The 22,184-nt window shown below is 38.9% G+C and overlaps 1 protein-coding gene across 2 annotated transcripts; it reads right to left on the reverse strand.

Moving 5' to 3' along the window:
• Positions 1-47: 47 nt before the first annotated feature.
• stom (stomatin) lies at positions 48-17,125 on the reverse strand. Of its 2 annotated transcripts, XM_023266413.3 has the most exons (8): positions 16,937-17,125; positions 16,187-16,219; positions 14,583-14,692; positions 14,153-14,225; positions 8,635-8,717; positions 8,271-8,474; positions 5,687-5,821; positions 48-3,509 (listed from the first exon to the last, which is right to left on the reverse strand). In XM_023266413.3, the coding sequence occupies exons 1-8, from the start codon at positions 16,995-16,997 to the stop codon at positions 3,321-3,323; spliced, it is 888 nt and encodes a 295-aa protein (XP_023122181.2). In that variant the 5' UTR covers positions 16,998-17,125; the 3' UTR covers positions 48-3,320. The 2 variants fall into 2 exon arrangements, with proteins under 2 accessions (XP_023122181.2, XP_023122182.2); XM_023266414.3 differs by lacking the exon at positions 16,187-16,219.
• Positions 17,126-22,184: the final 5,059 nt, after the last annotated feature.

The following is a 22,184-nucleotide window of genomic DNA, read 5'->3' on the forward strand; positions in this document are numbered from 1 at the left end:
CTTGTTTCACCCCCTGACCTGAAAGAAATGAAACCCAAGCAGAAAACTGCTTTTAAGATAGCATATTTATTTGAAGTTTTCATATATATCAAGATAAAATCATATCAAATCATTAGGAAAATGTACAAAACAATAGTGTTAGCTGCAAAAACAACCCCATAAACGTTCAACCCCAGGTGAAAAATCTCCCCAAACCCAGACTCTGCCGGGGTTTGGAACAAAAACAACCACAAACGCCTGGCGAGTCATTTGAATTCACTCTGCAGCAAAATAACTCTTCTTTTGTTGCAGCAACAGCTAAAAATACAGGAGTTACTGTAGTATAATGTAACAGCCTAAAATTCCATAACAAAAAAGGTGCATTACACTGTGTTTCAGGCAAAAGTAACAGACCTGACCCGTCCGTCCCGCCACAGCAAAGCGATAATAAAGTCCACACTACTATATAGGTATATAAACACTAAGTGGTCAGACGAAGGATAAATACTGCGATAAACTCTTCAACTACACAACTAGAGCACATGTCAGTTTCCAGACAAACGAATACAAAGATTTGGCTTGTGTTACACCCAGAAAGAGTGTATGCAGATAGTAAAATAAAGTAGTTCATTTAGAAGTGCATAGAATGACGCTAAAATGAATAGATGGCAGTAAGTTAAGGCTTTTTTGGTTGAAAGAGTTGCAGATTCTGCTTCTTCTAAGCAGGAACGAAGTCAGAGAGTGGGTGGACAAAATAAAAGGAGCAAGCGACCAAGTTGAGGTTGCTGAAAATGTCGACTTTTTCTATGTGTTTCTATTATTTTGTCCACCCTCTTGCGTGTTAATAGAAAGCAAATGACATTTCAGCTTGTAATGTGATTATAAGCAGTAAGAGAAAAGGAGTACATCTGCGTCTGAATGTGTTTCTGTGTTAGTATTTGTGTATCACTGACAGTCTGATACTGCTGGTTAGTACACAACAAAGCAAATATAATCATATAAAACATATACGCAACTACACTTACTGTATGTACAACATTCAACGTGGTAAAATGCCAAATTGAGCAATTTTACACCAGCATGTCAGTTCTTATTGCTTTCATTCTCTACATGAAAGCCAAACAATAAAGCAAACAAAGTACAGTGCCACGTGTACTGTACCTCTTTAAACCTTCAAGCCTACGATGTTAAAGTTAGTGCAGAGAGTTCAGTGACTTTTACACTAAAATATAGTGAAATTAGCACATTTCAAACCACAGTCGTTTTAGGGTTTGATGACAAAACTATCTGTCAGAATATCGATATAATTAAAACACTTCAGATAATAAATGAACGCAGCATTAAGATGCTGGCAGTGGTTGCAGTAGTGCTACAGTATCAGGAGATACCAGATATATATGGATAAAGATGTGTGTGTCAGTGTGTGTGTGTGAAGGCCACATATCCAGCAGGCACTTTAAAATGTTTGTATAACGGATGATGAGAAAGTTTGAGGTTGTGTGGTACTTTGACAATCACAGAGCCTTGGCTGATTTCTACATTTGTAGCATAAAATATGGACAAAAAATAAAACAGCAAGACAAAAGCCTATACTACGTAGCAAGTTCAGTATATCTATGTTGTTGTTTGGTTATCTGGCTTCACCTAACCCAAAAACTGCAGTCAGGACAAGCAGTCTTTGTCACGCTAAAGACATGAAGTTAGCACCAGAATAACAATTATAAACACGACCAGGTCTAGTGGCATCTTGTCAAAGAGCAAACTGTAATATTTGAAAAATACAGGGTGTCCCTAAAGTCTGGAAACACATAATATCTATCATATATAATTTTTTTGTCTCCACAGATTAAATATGGCTTTGTCGACCGAAGAAAGAGTTGAACTAGTACTTCTCAGTGGATGTGAACGATGGGTTGGGGTTAGGGAAGTGATTTTTTGGGGCTAGTATCAATTCTAGCCATGACCAGTCCTTTAGTTTTGGCTGATACATTTGGTCGTCCAGAATGGGTTTGTCCATGACACTGCCTGTTTCTTTAAACTTTTTAACCACCTTTGCCACCAGACTCCCACCTGGTCACCAGCCTGATCAACTGGTGCTCGTAACTAGGGCCTTGTCCACACGTAGCCGGGTTTTTGTAAAACCGAATATCCTGCCCCCTCCGTCTAGAAAAAAACTTACATACACACCACCTCGTTTTTAGAAAAAAACTTCATCTACACCTAACCGCGTGTGCGTTTTTCAGCACATTCATAAGCATGCCGGACCTTTAGGTGGCAGTAGTTCCCCAAATCCTAGCAAGGTGGTGGAGAATAACCGTCCTTAACGTCGTCCTTCGCCTGTGTTGTTGAATGTGGAGCAGTATCTGGGCTTGTAAAAACAAGCAAGTAAAAAGCGCCCAAAACCTTGTGAGAGCATCCATACGGTTACCGAATGTAAACACAGGTCGCATATGTGACGTAAGAACATATTTTGTCGCAGGCGGTGACGTTTCAAAACGCAAAACCCCGTTTACTGATGTCCACATGCAGATGCATAAAACGGAGAATTCGCAAATCTTCACTTTGGTCGGAGTTTTTAAAAAGAATCATTTTTAATGACGTAAATCTACGTTTTCGTGTGGATGATAGGCCGAATCGTAGAAAAATATCTTCGTTTTGTGAGATACCCGGCTATGTGTGGACAAGGGCTAGATCTCAAAACATTCCGGTAATTCAATACTTAAATCCTACCGGCCAGGAGCATCCTTCTGGCTTATCAAAATGGGTGCCAACGAGGCTAGGCGGACGGGTCCATGATGGAGATGCGAAGCCTCCTTACTCTTGGGTTTGGATTGGATCAGTCAGTTATTGGCAGACGCACCAAATGAACAGCTGTAGATTTTTCTGGTTTTGAAAGTCTTTCAGCTGACTGAGCACAATGAACTGATGAGGATTCCTCAAATCAGATCAGAAACTCATCCCAGAAAAGCAAAGCAAATGTTTTAACTGTTGCTATACCACAACAATTAGAAGCCCGCAGAGTAGGCTTAATTTAAAAGAATGTTTGCAGTAAAGCAGCAATTTTAAAAGAGGTAACCCAAGATATATGAGCAAGAAAATGATCACCTAGTTTGTGTTTCAAAACATATGTGTGTGTGCGTTACCTGCTGGCCAATATCGGCAAGTAGTGTTCACATGTAACAATGACCACGTAATAAAAACAAAAGCAGCAGTTGATCAGTTGATCTCTACTAATTCTTTGAATGTCATGTTTAGCACTGCTAGCTAAAATGTGTTAAATGTGCTGTATGTGTGTTATGTGGTGCATGTTATCTGAGTGTGTGAGCGAAGTGTTTTGAGACTCAGTGTTTTATGAACCCGTGCATCATCTCCAGCGGCAGTGGGAAGATGATAGTGGAGTTCTTCTCTGCAGCGATGGTGTTGAGGGTCTGGAGGTAACGCAGCTGCAGAGCCGATGGAGACTCTGCGATCACCAGAGAGGCCTCCTTCAGCGCTCGGGATGCGTTCATCTCACCTTCTGCTGCGATCACCTGGAGAAGGAAACAGGACGAACAGGTGGTGAAAGAATGAATGATCTCATAGTGCAGTGGAAGAAGCCTGTGTATCAAAATATGGTAATATATGATAAGAAATATCTGTAATTTTTAATTGACGATCATTTGTCTTTTAAGGAGCAAATTCAGTATATGGCAAAAAAAAACTGAAACTCTTATTAGGATTTTATTACAGAAACAAGTCTTGCTTTTCTTTTTGTGTGAAACAGAAATTGGTGGAAATAATCTTTTTGCCTGTTATTGACTATGGAGATGTGTTGTATATGAAGGCTTCTACTAATTGTCTTAGCATGTTGGATAGTGTGTACCATGAGGCACTATTCTAAAATTAACTGGGCATCTTTAAGTGCCCAACGTCTCAGTCATTGGTATGTGTTTATTTACAGAACCATTCTGGGTATTGTTCCTTCCTATTTGTCTTGTCTTGTAACAAGGAAACATGGAAGTCACAATCCCCAATCTATGGACACTCTGCAATTTGTCATCCCCAAAGTACCATCTCAACTGGACAAGAAAGTATTTAGGTTTTCTGTACCTAATGCTTGGAATAAATTACAATCTAAACTTCAACCTCAAGCCCTTGTTACACTGAATGAGTTTAAAGCTCTGGTGAAACCATTACAGACTACCCTGTCTGTGTGCAAGTGTTATATGTGAGCAAGTTTAATGTTGTTAATTTTATCTGTTGTTTACTGTTTATAATGTGACTAAGCTTCTGTCCTCTTGGCCAGGTCTCTGCTGTAAAGGACATCTCTGATCTCAATGGGACGAACCTGGTTACATAAATGCAAAATAAATAAATCAAGAATTACACCATTCCTTCAGAATCTTTGCAGAACTTGTTTTCCAGCTCTGATCAAATCATTTTCACACTAGAAATAATCTAAGATCTAATAATGTCCAGTAGAATTTAACCAATGTGTTAATTTACAAATTACATGAACCTGATAACAGATTTCTCTTCTGAAACACATGACATCTAAAGCAATCCATAAACAAAAGTAGGAATCTGAGTCCTTTCAATATCAATACTAACATCGAAAGAATATTTTAAAATACTACTGTACGTCAAAGGTCCCATGTAATACTCTGAGGCTGTATCGCCAACTATAAATGAAGGTTTGGAGCATATTGGGAGCAAATTCAGGAGGCTAGTGTCACTACACAGCATTCAGACCAATTCACAGAAAGAGTGAAATCTTGAAAGTTGATGAGATGGAGGACATGCATTCAAGAACATGTAGCCATTTAAAAATATCAGTAAATTCAACTAAACCACAGACTTAACTTATCCTGTGCAAATGCGCCAAAGAAAACACAGATGAGGCGAATAATTTTTAAATCACATGAGGCTCTCAGGTAGTAATAGTCTTGCGCGAACAGGCCTCAACTCTCAAATGTCCCCACAATGTTTCTTTCATGTTTCAGCTCAAAATACTGCAACGGTAGTTTATTTTACTAATAGCTGACTGCTAGCAAAAACACAGGAGTTTAACCACACATGTGCGAACCAGAAACAACACAAATACCAAGTAACCTATGGGATAAGCAAGGCAGAGACTCTGTGCTTCCTTACACATTGTACAATGTTTTCATGCAATGGTGTTCAAATGACCTTTTATTTTTCACATACATACTGTCAGGAAAAGCTAACATAAACACCAAATGACTCAAGGTTAAACTGAAGCACAAAAGGAAACGTAAAAACATCCAGTCTTTGTGTTTTCAGTATTTCAGTTCCAAATCAGTCTTAAAGTTTTCACAACCTCTTCCACAGATCTCTGACTAATGGCCTATTTGTTTATCAAAAATAAAAATAATCCACTGTCTTCAGTTCCTCAGATGCTGGGAGATCATCCAGACTGTTATGTTCACTCTTGCAGCCAACAACAGATCATTAGATTTAATTTTATACCTCTGGGTTTACAAAAAAACAAAACAAAACAGGAGGCAACTGAAACACTGAAAGGAAACTAGCACTAAGCTATTCCTTGAAGAATCTGACATTTTCCAAAAAAAAAAAAAAAAAGCTTTGTCTCTAGTTTTGGTTTTAGTCATTATTATCAGTCGTGATAGGTAAACCTGTATGAGCAGTCTGCAAACACTGGATCTTGATCTCGAAACTGTATAACAGGGAAGTAAAACAACTTTACCTTGGCTCTGGCCTCACGACTGGCCTCGGCCTCAGCTGCCATGGCTCTCTGGAGCTGAAGGGGCAGCTTCACATCTTTGATCTCCACCCGCTCCACCTTGATTCCCCAGTCATCTGTAGCATCATCCAGAGTGCTCTGAAGGGAACAGAGAGGGAACACACTGTTTGAGCTAACCCCACCTGCAAAGACTGCGCTCTGGATTTATGAAACCTCTGATAAATGATCTGCATTTGACATAAATAAATACAGCAATAATGTACAATGTTATTAAAGGAATGAGAGGGTAACTACAAAATAATTTCTTCAAAAACAAAGATCAACCAAAAAAAAAACTAAAATTTGCATTTATACAAACTGCCCAGCAGATGGAGCCAAACTAGGCTGTGTTTCTGTCACATATTAAACTGATTACACTTAAAACACAGAGGGTGTAAATGTAAGATAAATGCATATCAAGTACAACTAATAGCAAGTTTACATACAGTATACAAACAATATAAAATACAATTCTAAATTATATCCTGTACTGTAAATGTGACCTCAAACAGATGAATATTATCTTTATTCCACTTTTACACTAATGAAAGCCGGCAGGTTCTGTCTGCAAAGTTGGTCCCTAACAAAATTGCCAAGTATGACCATAAAAAAGCAAAAACCTATTCAATTATAACCAAAAAAAAGCTTTTAAATGAAGATCTGGTCTATCTCAAAAGCTTCAAAACAAATTTAACATGTCAAGACTAATGCTAAATTTATTCTCAGTGAGCTGTCGAGTTTTTAAGATCTATAGCAGAGCTCTCATGAAAATTCACTTAAATAAACAACATCCTGATCACTGACAAACTGCCTGCTCCTGCATTAGATATAAAGAGGGATGTACAATAGCAGACTTTTGACAATATCCAATATGCTGCAATTTTTCAACATACTTTGGCCGACACGAGCATATATTTTGTCCACCTTATTGCAGAGGACACTAAATCTTTCCTGTAGTGGAATTAACATAATTTTTCAATTGTCCACACTCACTGGACAAAATAAGACAATTACTTCAACGTGTAAAACCACGAAGCAAGGGCCAATGTGGCCAATTTCACAAATGACAAAACAAGTAAATAAACATAATCTCTGTCCACGTGCACTCTTACATCATGGACAGTGTTGGCTGTTAATCAGTGTCGTCATTTTTGTGAATAATTATTTTAAAAGCTTCATCAGATGATGCAGACAACATACTGATATCACCCTGCATCCCTAGAAGTAAATATTTAATCGTTTACAGCTCAGCATAAACTGAAAGTAAAAGTTTAATGAATAAATAAATAATTGAACTTGAGCTGAAAGCTGGGCTCGACATGGAAACGCGGGATTAGCTGAACCGTTTTTCTTTTTTTTTTGAAGTTCACAGCCTATATGCATTTAAGTGCAGTTTGTTAGCTGAACACTGACACACAGTTCAGATGACAGATGCATTACGCAGCTGGCAAATATAGCTTTAAGCAAGATGGCACTGTAATTCCTCATTGAGTTTTCTGTATGAGTCAGGCGATGTTAGCAGAGTCTCATATATGATTATTGAGCACTGAAAGATGATAAAGGGCTGCAAAGAATGGAGAAAATACTTGCAGCATGTACCACAGGAGTATCACAGGCAGTATGGAGATAGGGCTGCACGATTCTGGCCAAAATGATAAGAAAATTACTACTTTTAATAGTGAGGTTATGATTATTTATCAATAATTTTTTTCTCCTGATTTTAGGGACATTTTTATTGCACTTTTATATTTAAACAAAGCACGGATTTCACCTCTATGTTGTAAACACATCCCTGCTAATTTACAAATCTTTGCATCAAAATCAGACTTGTCCTTATTCATAGTGTATCTCCAAAAGGCAAAATACAAATAAATCTGTACCAGAATTATTATAGACTTTGAGTTATTGCCAAAAAGCACAGAGATTCATTGAGAGAACATTATCTATGTTATTTTTGCATTCTGGCCTTCATGCATTCTGTGTTCTGCAGTTTGTGGTGTATTTTTAGGTGGTTGAAAGAGTCATGCACCCTTTGCATGTGATTTGTTTCAGCTTGACATCACTGGCTCCGTTTCGAGACACTAGCTTTGCATCTTTGGCTCCACACATTTGATTTTGTTTCGCCCGTTCGCTCTTTGTTGTACATTATTATTCTACTTTAGGTTGCAACATTCAGGAATTTTTTTTTTTTATTGTTTCCCTAAACATGAAGCTGAAACAACTCAATCACCCCCTTGTTGCTGGCTTTTAGTTTAGGAAGCACTTGATGTGATATGAGGTTTCTATAGGCAGAGCACGCATTTTAAATGTCAATATCGCAATCAATCATGTTCATTTAATTATGGGAAGGAAAAATCCTGTTTGAGATTAATATCTGATTAATTGTGCAGCCCTACATAAAGAGGAGACTGGATGTTGGAAGCAGGTGTGATACTATCATTAAAACATAAGCATGTTCTTAGTATTAGCATTTTTTTTTTTTTTTTTTTTTTTTTTTTTTTTTTTTTAAATCGCAACATCAGTGAGGAGTTCAGTTGAAGGACTCTACCTGCATGCTGTGTGCGATTTCTTCTCGGTCAGACAGGATCTCTGCCAGGTTCTTGGTGCCCAGAACGTTCCTCAGGGTGGTCTGGGCCAACAGTCGGGTAGCAGCGTCAGCATTAGTGATGTTAGCCACAGCCAGAGTAGCATTCTGGACCCGGTAGTACACCACACCATCAACGCTCACCGTCACAGAGTCTTTGGTCAAAACCTGCGAGCAGACAAAGATTCATTTATACCGTCTGCTTCAACAAAAACAACTCTGATATTGGGCTAAATGAAAAATCTGCACAATTACTTTAAAGTCATTAGAAGTTGTGTTTAACTGCCAAAGTATCTGTTTAATGTAATTGGAAGTGTGCGTGCCTTACCTCTTGCGGTGGGATGTCAAAGCTAATGGTGCGCATGTCCACATTAATAAAGCTGTCAGTGCACGGCAAGATGAAGAACAACCCTGTGGAATCACAAGAATGCAAATAGTTTCAACAAAGACTAAAGCCACGGTAAACACAATAATGAGGAGGCTTCTTCACAAATGTTTGAAAACACCAGGATGAATGAAATACTGGCAGCAGGCCAAGTCAAACTCTCTTTATAAGACTGCAGCTGTGCTGACAGAGAGGCAAAGCTGTGGATATTTGCAGCTTTCATTAGCCCGTTTCAAGTCGTTATGATTGAATTAGAGCGTCAAACAATGCGAGGCATGTGCCTGAGTGAAACAGACATGTGCTAGGTGTGCAATCATTTAGCAAACATTAAGGCCACACCAGATAGAGAGTAGTTGGCTGCATTTCCTGTCAGGATATTGTGCATTTAAACGGTGAGATCACAACCATCTGTTCAGCAGGGGAAATAAAGATAACAGCAGTCTTCCCATACCACTTCCACCCTGACATTTCCAGCACAATTCTTAGTCCTTGTCAGACAAATAAGAAGGCCTCAGTTGTTATGAAATAGTCCCTGAAAATCGTAGTGACGTAAAAGGAAAATTCCACTGATAGGCATGTTCATGAATAAGCATCTGTTTACAGCAGCAGGAAACTGCACACAGAAACAAAACCCTCTTTCATTTCATCTTAAACTACAGTACCAGTAAAAATGATTCATACCCTTTACAAGATTTGCCCTTTTATGCCTTTTAAACAATTAATCATGGTCAATTTAAGTTGGTTGTTTTAACAAGAATTTATACACACAAAAAAGACTCATTCGGGTGAAACTGAATTTCCACAAAGTAATGGTGCTTAAATAAAAATAGAACATGTAAAATAAGTTGTTGCTTAAGTATTCATCTTTCATAAAGGGATTCACCTAATTCAACAGTTGTGCAGTGGATTTGTGCTAGAAGTCACAGAATTAGCGAGATGGAGATCTACTGAGTGCAGTGAATGTGTCTAAAGTGATTGTAGTATAAAGACACCTGAATCTGGAAGAACTACCGAATCAGTACTTCTAGATATAACTACACCATGAAGAGGAAAAACATCAGTCATTTTCATTACAAGGTGACTGAAAAGCATGAGTCAGGAGAGGGATACAAAAACATTTCCAAGTCACTGAAAATCTCTTTCAGCACAGTTAAACCTCTCATTATGAAATTGAAGGAATGAGGCACATGTATATCTGCTGTCCTCAAAACTAAATGACCGAGCAAGATAGACACGAGTAAAGGAGGCCATCAAGACACCTATGACTCCTCTGACGGAGTCCCAAGCTTCAGTGGCTGATATAGAAGATGCATACCAAAGGTTCTTTGGCTTGAGGAGATCAAAATTGAGCTTTGTTGCCATTAGGTTTGATGGTGGACACCAAACACTGCACATCATCACAAACACACCATCCCCACTGTGAGGCACAGTAGTGGCAGCATCATAATTTGGGCATCTATCTCAGCAGCAGGCGCTGGAAGGCTTATAAAGGAAGTATAGGAAAATCCTAGAGGACAATCTGATGTAGTCTGAGAGAGAACTACACATTAGGAGAAGATCTGTTTGCGAGTGAGACACTCACATAAAGCATACAGGCCAGAGCTACACAAAAATGGCTTTAAAACAACATTGTGAGTGTTTTAGAGTGGCTGACCTTAATCCAATTGAAAATTTGTGGCTTGACTTAAAAAAGGCTGTTAAATTATAATCCCTGTGCAGCCTGACAGAGCTTAAGCAGTATTACAACGTGGAACAGGATAAAATTTTGCAAATTCTTGTCAGAAACCCAAATTATATCAACCATGACTCAATGCTACAAAACAATAAAAGGGGCAAACTTCCAAAGGAAGTGAATACTCTTTATAGGCACTGTATCATTGTAGTGCAACCTCACGGCCACAGGGCGCATACCACATGAGCACACACGCCCTGTCAAAAAATAAAACAAAAATGCCTTTAAAAACAGCTTTAAAAACATAGTCACAACAGAGATATGCTGAAAGCCTCTTTTGTATACCAGCTGTTATGGATGTAGATAGAGCCAGGTTATAAGCGTACAGGGGCACAATGGGAAACCAAATGTGAATTTAACTTTGGCATTGGCTCCTCTATCTCCTCAAGAATGTGAGGTTTGCAGGCAGCGAGCTATTATTAACCCCCTGCTGTCATAAATAAGGTCCCCTGGCTCTCTGTGGAGTCACATTTCAGGATTTTTAGAGGACAGTGCCAGGTTTATAGATCTAGTAAAACAAGAAATCAAAGATTAAGAGACATTGAGTTACAAGATGTATGCAAATTATACCTCACGGGAGTCCGTATTTTTTACCTCTCTTTTAACTAATAAATACACTGCCTTTCAAAACAACAGTCACGTCCCTGAGAAAACGACGAATTAGGCATTCAGACGTCAAACAGACACATATGCAGTAGCACTGACAGACATATGGCACAAAAACTCAGCCAGTAGTTCAACTCTGCACTAGTAAATCTTGATTTTGTTGAATTAGGCCAACAAAATATTTCATTTTTAGAATGTATGATATTTCCTTTTTATCATTCTGTCCAACAGCAGGAAGAGGATGGGTGGAAAAGTACACCCACTCCCCACACCCACCCCTTTGTGATTCTTCCCATGGTTTTTTGCATTCTGCTCCATATTAGTAGCTTGTCTCTATGTACTGTCAGTCAGAGTATTTAGTGCTGAATAGTAAATGTTAGCATTTGAGACACCATATTGGACAGGCCTTGTGTTTACACTATATAACATTTTAGAGGTTTGGTGCAAACACAGACTAATATACAGGGTGTCTCCAGGGATAAACAAGTAAAAAATTTCATTCTCTTTGTACTTGTACTCTGCAATGACAATAAAGTTGAATGCAATCTAAAATGGAAGTATTTAAAGTCCTTATTAATACCACTTGAGATGAAATTTGCACACCAAAAATAAAAAAATATGCTCCTTCAAGTCGAATACATTTGTTATGTAGCGCAGATCCACAAATTGTGGAAGCATGATGATGATGTTGGCTACTGGTGAGAATAAAGGGGAGCACAAATGGAAAACTGGACTCTACATGTGTGATATGATGGCCCTCCATAGCCCTAAGTTTGAAAGACCTTCGTTGTACAGAGCAGTTTACCTCAATTAGCATTTCCAGGCAGCGACTTCATGCTGCCAAGTCCAGTCCTTTCCAAAAATACCAATGCCTGACAGAAACCACGCAGACCCAATGCATGTTCAAAATGCAATGGGGCATTTAAGGCCAAGCTCACAGCACAAGAGGAGGTGGTTCTTGAAAGATATCTCTAATCTCAGTCAAGCACACACTACAAGATTTGAAAATAATAATGGCACTTCAAACACACTGCAGGATATTATTCAGATTATGGTGCCAGAGGGAGCAGTCAGGAAGCAGAGCACCACTTCACATGATCACATGGGGAAGCAAATGCAGACAAAATGGAGACTGTGGTGCAACAACTTACAGTAACATTAAATAATACTTTGCAGGGAGATGAGATATTAAGCCTAAACAAATGGACCAACGATCGAGGAGCTGTGATCAACATGGGCTGCTTATTCTCCAGCGAGAAATGAAGGTGACATTTTAACTATCAGTTCTAATATCTGTAGATAACGTTAGCCTCAAGGGTAAGAATGTTAAAGCAACAGAGCCGTGATAATCATAGCCATCCTGATAAATATCAAATATGTTTGATATTATTTCGGGCAGCACTGTTGAGTCTGGGAGTAGTGAAAGACTACCAAATACTAAGATTCCAGACCCATTCTGAATTTAAGACAATTTTATACTTTCTGATAGGCTTTATCTATAAATGTGTATTTAAGACTATTGAGCTTTTAAGTTAAATAACAATATCAGCGTATATATTAATTATTGTTGTTGGTATTGACCTTAAAAATCCAGTAACCACTGAGTTAAAGTTAATATTCTCTTCATGAGGAGCAAGCCAACAAAAATCTAACTGTATTGGCTTCTCTCTCCAAAGCACAAAACAGTATTTGGACAGTTTGCTCTTGTTTGGTTTTGTACTCCAGCACAAGAGATCTGAAAATAAACAATAATTATGAGGTTAAAATTTCCACTTCGAGCTTTAGGAGTGTTTAGCTGTGTGTGTGTGTTGACACTAAGTGGAAAGTTTTGGACTTTCCACATCTGTGACATGAAACCAATCTAACTGATGAAGACCAGGTTGAAGGTAAAACAGCTGTTAAACATTAAAAATTTCATACTACAACTATCGAATATAATGGCTTGATGTTTGTGTTAACCCAACCAATAAGTGCAGTCCCCTGAAATGGGAGGGCTGTGTGTGCAAGCGACTCAGATTGTTCATCTGCAGTGGGAGCAAACACTGCTAATTTAAAGCTGAGTAGCCAGTTTCATTTCAAACCCATTTCAAACAAAGTCGACTGGAGAGCAGCGGCAAAACAACAAACCATTTCTCCCACTGTTCAAATACTTAAGGATGCTCTGCATACTATATTTCTGTCCTGCTTGTTGAGCCTTGGAGTTGTCATAGCGACCAATGCCATTAGGCTTGCTGGGAATACAAGTCATCAAGTCTAAGTGGATTGACTGCATCAAAGCTGAAGGCCCAGCTGGTCATGTGACCTCTGACTACTGTTCACTGCAGAGGCACCACACCCACAACCAGAGGCAGCTCAGTACTGACGAATCCACCCACTGATGCTGAGATATTCAGTGTAAAGAACCAATTACTGGTGTTACAACATCTTGCCATCAATATATAGTCCAACAATGTCCGACTGAAGCGATGTGTTTGTATTTAGAGGCTAATTGATTAATTAACTGTCTCTTCAGTTCTGTACTCAGCGTGTATCTTTCACCTCATACTAATGTCAGTTATCTTGTTTTTGTAAATCACACTGTCAGTGCATCACTGGTTTAGATTTCAGTCCATCTCCAGATGATCTCCTCACACAAAATATATTTACAGTACAAGATGAGAATAGAACCCTCAAATTCTGAAGCGGCCGGGAAAAGTACATGTCTTTATATTTAACAAAAAACGATGGAAATTGTTGAGAAACTTGTGAAATGAGTGGTCCCAGAGATAATTTTGGCACCAGAGTTTTGTTTAGTTTTCTCCTCAGAGCAGATGCTAGCAGGTGCAATCAAGTTAAACCTTGATGCTACTATATTTAAAGTATCTCCTCGGTTCTTAAACAAACACACAATTTGTTGGGCTTTTTAGGTCTCTGCTACTGAAAAAACTACTCAAGTGTATAAACTTATACTAAGATATCTAAAAGGGGACACACAGGATCATTTTTAGTGACAGAGATATTTGACTTGAGTTAAAAAGCTGTTGATATGCTTACTGGAAACATATTTGAGGCACAGTTTAGTGAAAGAAATGAAGATGTAGGTGGAGGAAATAAGACATCTGCTGTCAACACATGATTTCTGACCTGGTCCTTTGGCTCCTCCTCGCAAAATGCGCCCCAGGCGGAAGATAATGGCTCGCTCATACTCCTTCACAATCTGTACACAGAGAAAAACAGACTACTGTCACGCCTACGAGTCTCTTCTTTATTTTATTTGACATTTTACACGTGTAACTGGACAAAGAGACATGCGTACGGCTGCATGGATGTTTTCCTGCTAAATAAGGATAACTTTTAACTGAGCAAATGGAAGATGAGGGTTCAACAGCTTCTAAAGGTTGTTGTAAAATAAATACACACAACATCAGGAATGAGTCAAGATGGAACACACACTCTAAAATCTCCAAAACACTGATTGAACTGAGTAAGCTTTATTTGTTTAATCATTTCTACTACAGCAGGCAGCTTTGGTTATGAAGTGGAAAACAAATGTTGGATTTGACCAGCAGCTGACCTTAATGCACATCCATATGGAGAGGGGCAGAGTCAGCAGCATCAGAAGAAGAGAGGCGCCAACCAGCACCCATCCACACAAGCCAATGTCCGTCTCTGGATTCTCCAAAGCTAGGGAGAGAAGATAGACACATGCACTGAAATATATTCAACTAGTTCAGTTTATCCAAGGGAATTATAGCTGCCCAAAAGAGGAAAAAAACTAACACTGTGATATTGTGTTTTTCAGAGACATACATATTTTTATCAAATGACTTGAATAATTAGGAAAGGATTAATCCTTTCAGAATTTTATAGGGAAGCATGTCAGCATTGACAATAAGAAAATATTTATCAAAAAACGACATTATACTGGGGCTTTAGATAGCAACCAGACCTATCTTTGCGCTTGTCATGCAGAGCTTTGTGTTGTTGATTTGAATGGTCAAACAAATCAGTTGTGTCGCCTCGTATAGTGCTCAATAATATTTGTTTTTGGTCAACAGCCTCCTTATATAATATAATATTTCAACTGACTAGGACTGCACCATGGTCAACATTATAATCTCAGTGATCCTTATCAATATTTGAATTACTATTGTTAAATGTATGAGACTAAATATTTTTTTATTGCACTTTCACATTTGTGTAAAACTTTGCATTAAAAAAACGTGTCAGATTAAGTTACTTCATCTGAATTCAGTGGCCTAGAAGCAAAATGTCTCATATTCTGAATGTTTACTTGTCAATAAACACTCCAATTGACTGGTGTTTTCTAAACGCCTCACATATGATCTACGGTACATGCTAGCTAGTTAGCTGTGCACTGAGAAGCTTCTAGTTACCACTTAGTTACTGCAGAGCAACAACTCCAGACAGGTGTGTGAGCAAAAATGTATTGTAAAATTTAATACATGCGTTTATCTACACGTGTATTTGCAAGATGACTTTTTTCATGAGCGATAACCACCATTATCGTCAAGGTCTCAACAATGATTAGTAATCCATTAATTGTGCAGCCCAATAACTAATGTTGGGTTTCTTTTTTGCAACCAAATCCTATTTTTCGGTGATTTGCTACTGCTCCTTGCTTGTGTCAATGTGCACATGTGCAGTCTGCGTGTCAACAAACTCCTGTAAATAAAGTCAAAATAAAATGTCCACTTACACAAGACATCCTAAATCAGACAGGCTTCTCTTGTAGATTAGTCACAGCAAATAAGTGTTTTTTTTTTCTGCATCAAACAGAAGCAAAGTAATAGGATTATTTGTAGTATCATGCGACCCAAATAGGAGTGCAATAATACATACTGCATTTAGTACATTAGCACAAATGTGTCGAAAAAGCAAGTCCTCTCAAGTTGAAAGATATTCTCTCATCTAAACAGTACATCTCTAACCCAATCATGCATCAGAGCAGCTTCCATTCCAGTAGTTAACACTGACTTTCTTTAAAAGTGTTTTGTTAGTCAGTTTTAATGCTACACCTCCACTCTCTTGTCCATACTAGTGCGGTTTTGGCATTTATTCAGCTAAAGCGGAGCAGTCATGCCAACTGTTCTGGCCTGCACAGTTTAAATTAGTCCAAGATTTAACATGCAACCATTAAATGGCTGTGATCCATACCTTCAAAATTAGGTACATCATGTGTGCATCGGCCTACAGATAAAGTCAGAAGTCAGATGGCCATTTAACAGTTAAGTTACAGTTGCTGGGTATTAACCGAAGGGACACATGCTTTAAATACTGCACCAACTGACTCACTTACATTTTGTCAATAACTGGGCTGGATGTGGGCCACTACACTCCAGCTTGCATAATCAATACTGACAAAAAAGGGCTCCAGAAGCACGCTCCCATCGTGATAAAAAGGGAAAACCCAGTTGCTTTAAGCTGTAAATCTAGGAATTTAGGCTGCAAAATTGGAACCTTCTGTTATCTGAGCTTGTAAAAATAAGTTTTCCACCCACTCAGAATGCTGCGTTTCTCCGCTTACTCCACAGAATACGTCTATTTATGATTGAGCTAACCCAAAAAGGCTAACTGGACACAGATAGAGCCTGTTGTTGTTGCTGTTGTGCTCTAAGCAATATTTTCGTCAACTTTCTTGTTTATATAAAATCGTTAGCGGTCTGAGCAGCTTGCTAATGCTAACAGTATCGTTAGCTTCGGGTTGGACGCTAATTAGCCAGCGCGGGAGCTAACGTATGCTGCTAACTTTTAATTAACGTTTCCCCACGTTGTAAACATACAACTCTTAGCTACGTGATGCTAATCGGACATAGCATTAGCTTAATTTGTTTTTTTTCGACCGTTTGATAGCTACATGATGCCCCCTGTGGCTAAAGCTAACTGAGACAGTGAGCTAACCGTTACCTGCTTGACGTTCTCGTCTCCTGGACTCCTTCATTGCGACGTCTTCGTTGTCGTTGCGCATCTTCCCGGTGAAATAAACCGTCTAACGGTGACTGTAGGCGGCGGCGTGTTTACGGTAACGGTCGTGTCCTGAGGCTGCTGCTGTGATCAGGGTCTGTTCTCCCTCATCTCTGACTGGTAGGTGTTGTGACGCAGCTGCTCGTTTAATTTCCAGCCATGTGGAAGTGGGCGCGGCTCTGCCTGGCAGAAAAATAGATGTTAAAGGTGCTGCAGAAACAGTTGTGCAAAATATTTTTTCAGAAACAGCATGACACATGCATTTTTTTTTTCAAATACTGATTGCACATGTCTTAAATATCACACCTTTTGAGATACCAAAATCATCTCTTTAAGACCAATTTTGGTGGAAGTCAGGTTTTTACCTTGTTAACATGCACATATAGTGCTTTGTGCATGCAAAATAGTTAACAGTAACTCCATGGCAGAGCATTTCCACCACAAATCTCCAGATTACCGATGGCAGCCTCAAAAACATAGATTCAAACTTGTAGCCTATGGCATGTAACAAACCTAAAGGCCAATTTGTGCTTCCTGTGACGCAAATTTTGTCATCCGCCCAATCTGAACCTTCAAACGTTCCATGTGCAGGCCAAATTTGGGACCAAGTGTTTCTCATTACACTACAGTTTGCAAAAACAAGTGGTGCTTCAAACAATTTTCCAGTGGTGGAGTGCAGACACTCAGTGGGAAGTTCTAAATTCTCCAAATGTCCTGTGCTATATTCGCCCACTATGCTCAACATACCTCAGGAGCATTCAGTGACAGGTTGCTACACACCAAACTGTTCTAGTTATAACCACATGGATTGTCCATTGTAGAAAGTTCAAAATTCTCCAGATATCCTGTGCTATATCTGCCCACTGTGCTCAGCATACCACAGGAATATTCACCTTGAGGGTGCTACAGCATTTTCTGTAAGCAGCTGCTGTAACTTTGTGTGTTTTTCTCTGTAGGGTATGAAGGGAAAAGCAACCGAGCGCATAGCAGACCGACTCGGCACGACTGTTGTATTTACAGAGCTGTGTTTGTGTGACCACAGCCAAGCATTTCTGCCTTTAAACTGCAGTGAGTGTACCACTAACAGTCTCAAAAACATGGATTCAAACTTCTGGGGTTTCACATGTAACAAACCAAAGGAACCGATCCTGTCAACGGGCATGGTGGGGCTTTCTGCATCAACAAGCTCATTCAACAGGAGCTGAACCTGCAGGAATACAATCACCTGCCAACGCTGCACAGTGCATTCCAGTTAGATTTCTGTCAGACCTGATCCTGACTTGCTCTGACGTCATGCAAAAGCAATGCAACGATCGCATGAAGAATGCTGCGCTTTCAGAAACTGCTGGAAACATCCCGCGGCTGACTGGTTTAGATTTTAGCTGAATAATATGAAGTTTGACAGAAACTTTTCATTTTAGTTGATGTACAGAGATTTTTCATTCTATTTGTCTGATTTTGAAAATTTATTCTACATATGTGTTTAATGTCTATCAGTCAGAGAGGCTGAATATATTCAGATCATAAACCATAAACTGCATAGAATATGTAGTTCTGGCCTGCTGTATATTAACATCAAACTGATTCAATCTTCAAAGTGTCTAGCAACATCAAAACTCTACATAAAGAATGTGAGGATTGCAAATATATCATGTATTTCAGCCCTGACAGTCAGTATTGTAGTTGTTTAACCATTTCTTTCTACTGCATTTGACTACATCATTGTTTTTTCTTTTCAAATTTATATATGTATTTTGTGTGGGACAAGTCTGCTCAGTTGAATTATGTACAGTGGCAAACTGATTTGATGCCGATTTACATGAAAATTCATGAAAAATAATTTGTTGAACCATTTACAAACATCATAGATCTCCTGTATAGCCTGTTTAAAGGCTGTCCTGCCATAATTAAACCATTGGAGACTGAACTCATATGTGCCGGAGAACATTTTGACAAACAGATGTGTTTCAGTAAGTTCCTGTACAAACTGGAAACTGTACATCTACAGCAGCATTAGTACAATATTACAACCTACCATCGTGCAGTTCAGAGTCATTTTACAGGGTTTGGCAGAGTCGGTGAGCTGGTGTGCTCGAGCTGCAGCAAGCAGTGGAGGGGTAGATTGAGGAAGAGGTAGGGACTTCATAGATCTGCACTTTTTTGGAAACAAAGGGTTACTCTGAAGACATTTTAATACACAACATGAGTATTTCATGAAAAAAGACTAACAGTTTGAACTAATCTGTTAAATTCTGCACATGACTTTAAATTGTGTGCGTTTATAAATTCAAATAGACAGAAAAGACTGTAATCTGTAAGAAGCCTTTATGTTGGCGATGACAACACCATGTACTGCTTTTATAAGATGTAGCTGAGTTGTCAGCTTCGTTAAGGTGTTGATGACTGAGCTCTGCAGTTGGAGCTTTATGGAAACAGGTGAGCTGTTCTCACATACCTGGTTTGTGCTCATATCTGGATGTAAACAGCGACTGACAGGATGTACAGTAGCCTGAACCCCCCCGTGATGCTCTGGGTGGAGGTCAGGGCCACAGAGGTGGAGTTTAATGGCTTCCCCACATACCAGCGGTGCAGTGGGAGTCAAGCAGTCCTCTCAGTGTGGCAGCTGGCAGCTAAATTAGCCAGCACTTTAAACGAACTAATCTCAGCTGGCTATTTATAGCCGGGCCACAGTGCAGGATTAGTTAACAGCTGAAAGGAGCTTCCATTAATAACCTACAATGTGGCAGATTTTCATCAACATGTATTGGACAGAATGTATTTCATGACAGTGGATATTATAAGTGAAAAAAAAACAGATCTGAAGCATCATAAAAACGACTGCATGACATTTCTTGGAGATAAAGGCAGAACATATCACAGATGTGTGTTGCTGTAATTATTAATGCAAAACTTTCTGATTTATTTATAATTTAAAACTGACTACAGTGAGTTCAGGTTTATTTGTGAGATCTTTAACAACATACAGTTATGGCATAAGTGATGAACCATCTAAGCAGATATTTAACAAATAATTTCCTAAAATTATGTATAATGTTAACATCATTCGTAAAATGTCAGACGCCTTTGTGTGCTGCTACACTTTGCACTTTAGCAATAACATTTTAATATTTATTAAGCTTGAAATGTGTTATTGGTAACTTTTTGAGAGTGCCTGTTGTAGACTGTGAGAGAATGTCTTTTTATAGACTTTCTGCAATATATTTTTTGTAAATTTTCTGCACTTTTGCAAGGTTTTTATTGACTTTTTGTTTTACACACATTTTATGGCTTTAATGCCTTCAGTATTGCATTGTATTGCTCTTTTGCACTATGACATTAAAGCTGCTAATTCTAAAAAAAATATATAAAGATACTAAAAAAGACCCCTATGTTAGTTTGTTTTTAAACTTCTAGATTGTTGTATAGCAAACACATCTTCAAGAAACTGTAGCAAACTGAAACTATTAGCTTTCGAATCCCATCTGGCTTGAAAGTCTCAATAAATCAGCATTAAGCTGCTTTAAATTAACTACAGTAAACAGGACTTGTGGCTCTGGAAGGGTAAATTGAGCTGCAACACTCTCGCAATCTGTGTAACAAGAAATTTCATTATGCTGTAAAGCAAATAAATAAGTCTAGACCTCAGAGAGAAGGCAGTAGACGGCCTTCTCAAGTGGGACGGTTACACAGCCACTTCCAAGCACCTACAACAAAGTATAAGGAGACGTGGTCACAAGTATGAGATATTCGAGACTTTGGAGAGAAAAGTTATAAGAAATGTCTGCAAGAACTTCCAAATCTCTGCTAAAATGACTTTTGAGGAATTGGCCTCTTCTGGACTTGAAGTTTAAAGGAACATTGCATTGTGAGGAGTCTTCATTGTGGTGGGATTTGAGGTCACATCCAAAGAAATCTCCACTGGTCACACAGCAGTACATCAAAGCCAGACTGAAACATTTTGTTAATCTGTCCTCTGGTCTGATTAGAGAAAGCTGGAGGTGTTCAGGCTCACGGATGTTGCTTTTGTTTGCTTTTTTTCACCCCTTCAGTCCTGAAAATACCGTTCTTACAGTTAAACATGGTGGTGGAAGCATTATGCTGTGAGATTGTTTTGCTGCCTCAGGCACATGAAAGCTTGTTCAGGTGCAGATTATGTTGACATTCAGGAGGATAATGTAAAGAAATCTGCTGCCACTCTGACTTAAGGGTACTGCTGGGTTGCCAAGAGGAAAATAGGCAGCTTTCCAATGTAGGAATGCAGGGCCAGCATGAGGTGGCACAATCATTTACAGGAATGATCTGCGCTTTCAGACTTTCTGTTCCCATTGTGGTGTAGGATCGGACAGTTTCAACCACGACATCAACACAAAGTGTGGCAAAATGAATGAAACTCCGATTCTAGGAATAAGTAGGAAATAGACCAATGGAGAGTGTTATTTTAGCCAATATGGTGAATTTTAGGCTGTTCAGAATGATACTACTCAACAAGGACATCGAAAAACCAGCATTGTTTTCTCCAAGGTTCATCGATCACCGTCAAGCTCGGCACAGTCGTTTTTTTTAAGCTTAGAGGTACCAGCCGTGGGGTAGCTCGTTATTTCTACCCCAAACAAAGGCTCTACATGTGGTTCTACAATGGAGGTTCTTGCAGTTGGAACACAAGGTTTGGTCTGTTCTAAAATGGCTCACAAGTTCCTGCAGTGGAAAACACCTTAAAGACCATATGCACATATCCAAGTTCATCCAAAAGTATTTGAAGAACACCAAAGTCTGACGTGACTCAAAAAAAGTCCAGATCTCAGTCCAATTAGGAATCTGTGGCTGGAGCTCAAGGTTAAAGTCCTCCATCGAAATCTGGATTTGGAACTTTTTGCCAAGGAGGTATGGGCTACAATTCCAATAGAGACAAGTGCCTTCTGGTTAGGAACTATAGTGAGACATTGCTGTCAGTTGTGAGTCAGGAAGGTTACACATCAGTTGAAGAAATATAAATTTTGACCTTGTCGTTTGGGTTTTTTCTCATATTAGCCCAGTATATAAGTAAAATATCCTCATCAAACTTTCTTGAGATTCTGTTTTTGGAAGATATTATACCATAGACTCTGGTAATTTCCGCAAAAAGTCTAAAAGTTTTGTTTGATTTCAGAAAAGGGCGAATGATTCTGGCCTTAACCCACTAAGAGCTGCATGT

This window comes from Amphiprion ocellaris, chromosome 17 (assembly GCF_022539595.1).
Source record: "Amphiprion ocellaris isolate individual 3 ecotype Okinawa chromosome 17, ASM2253959v1, whole genome shotgun sequence".
In the NCBI taxonomy this organism is placed as follows: domain Eukaryota; kingdom Metazoa; phylum Chordata; class Actinopteri; family Pomacentridae; genus Amphiprion; species Amphiprion ocellaris.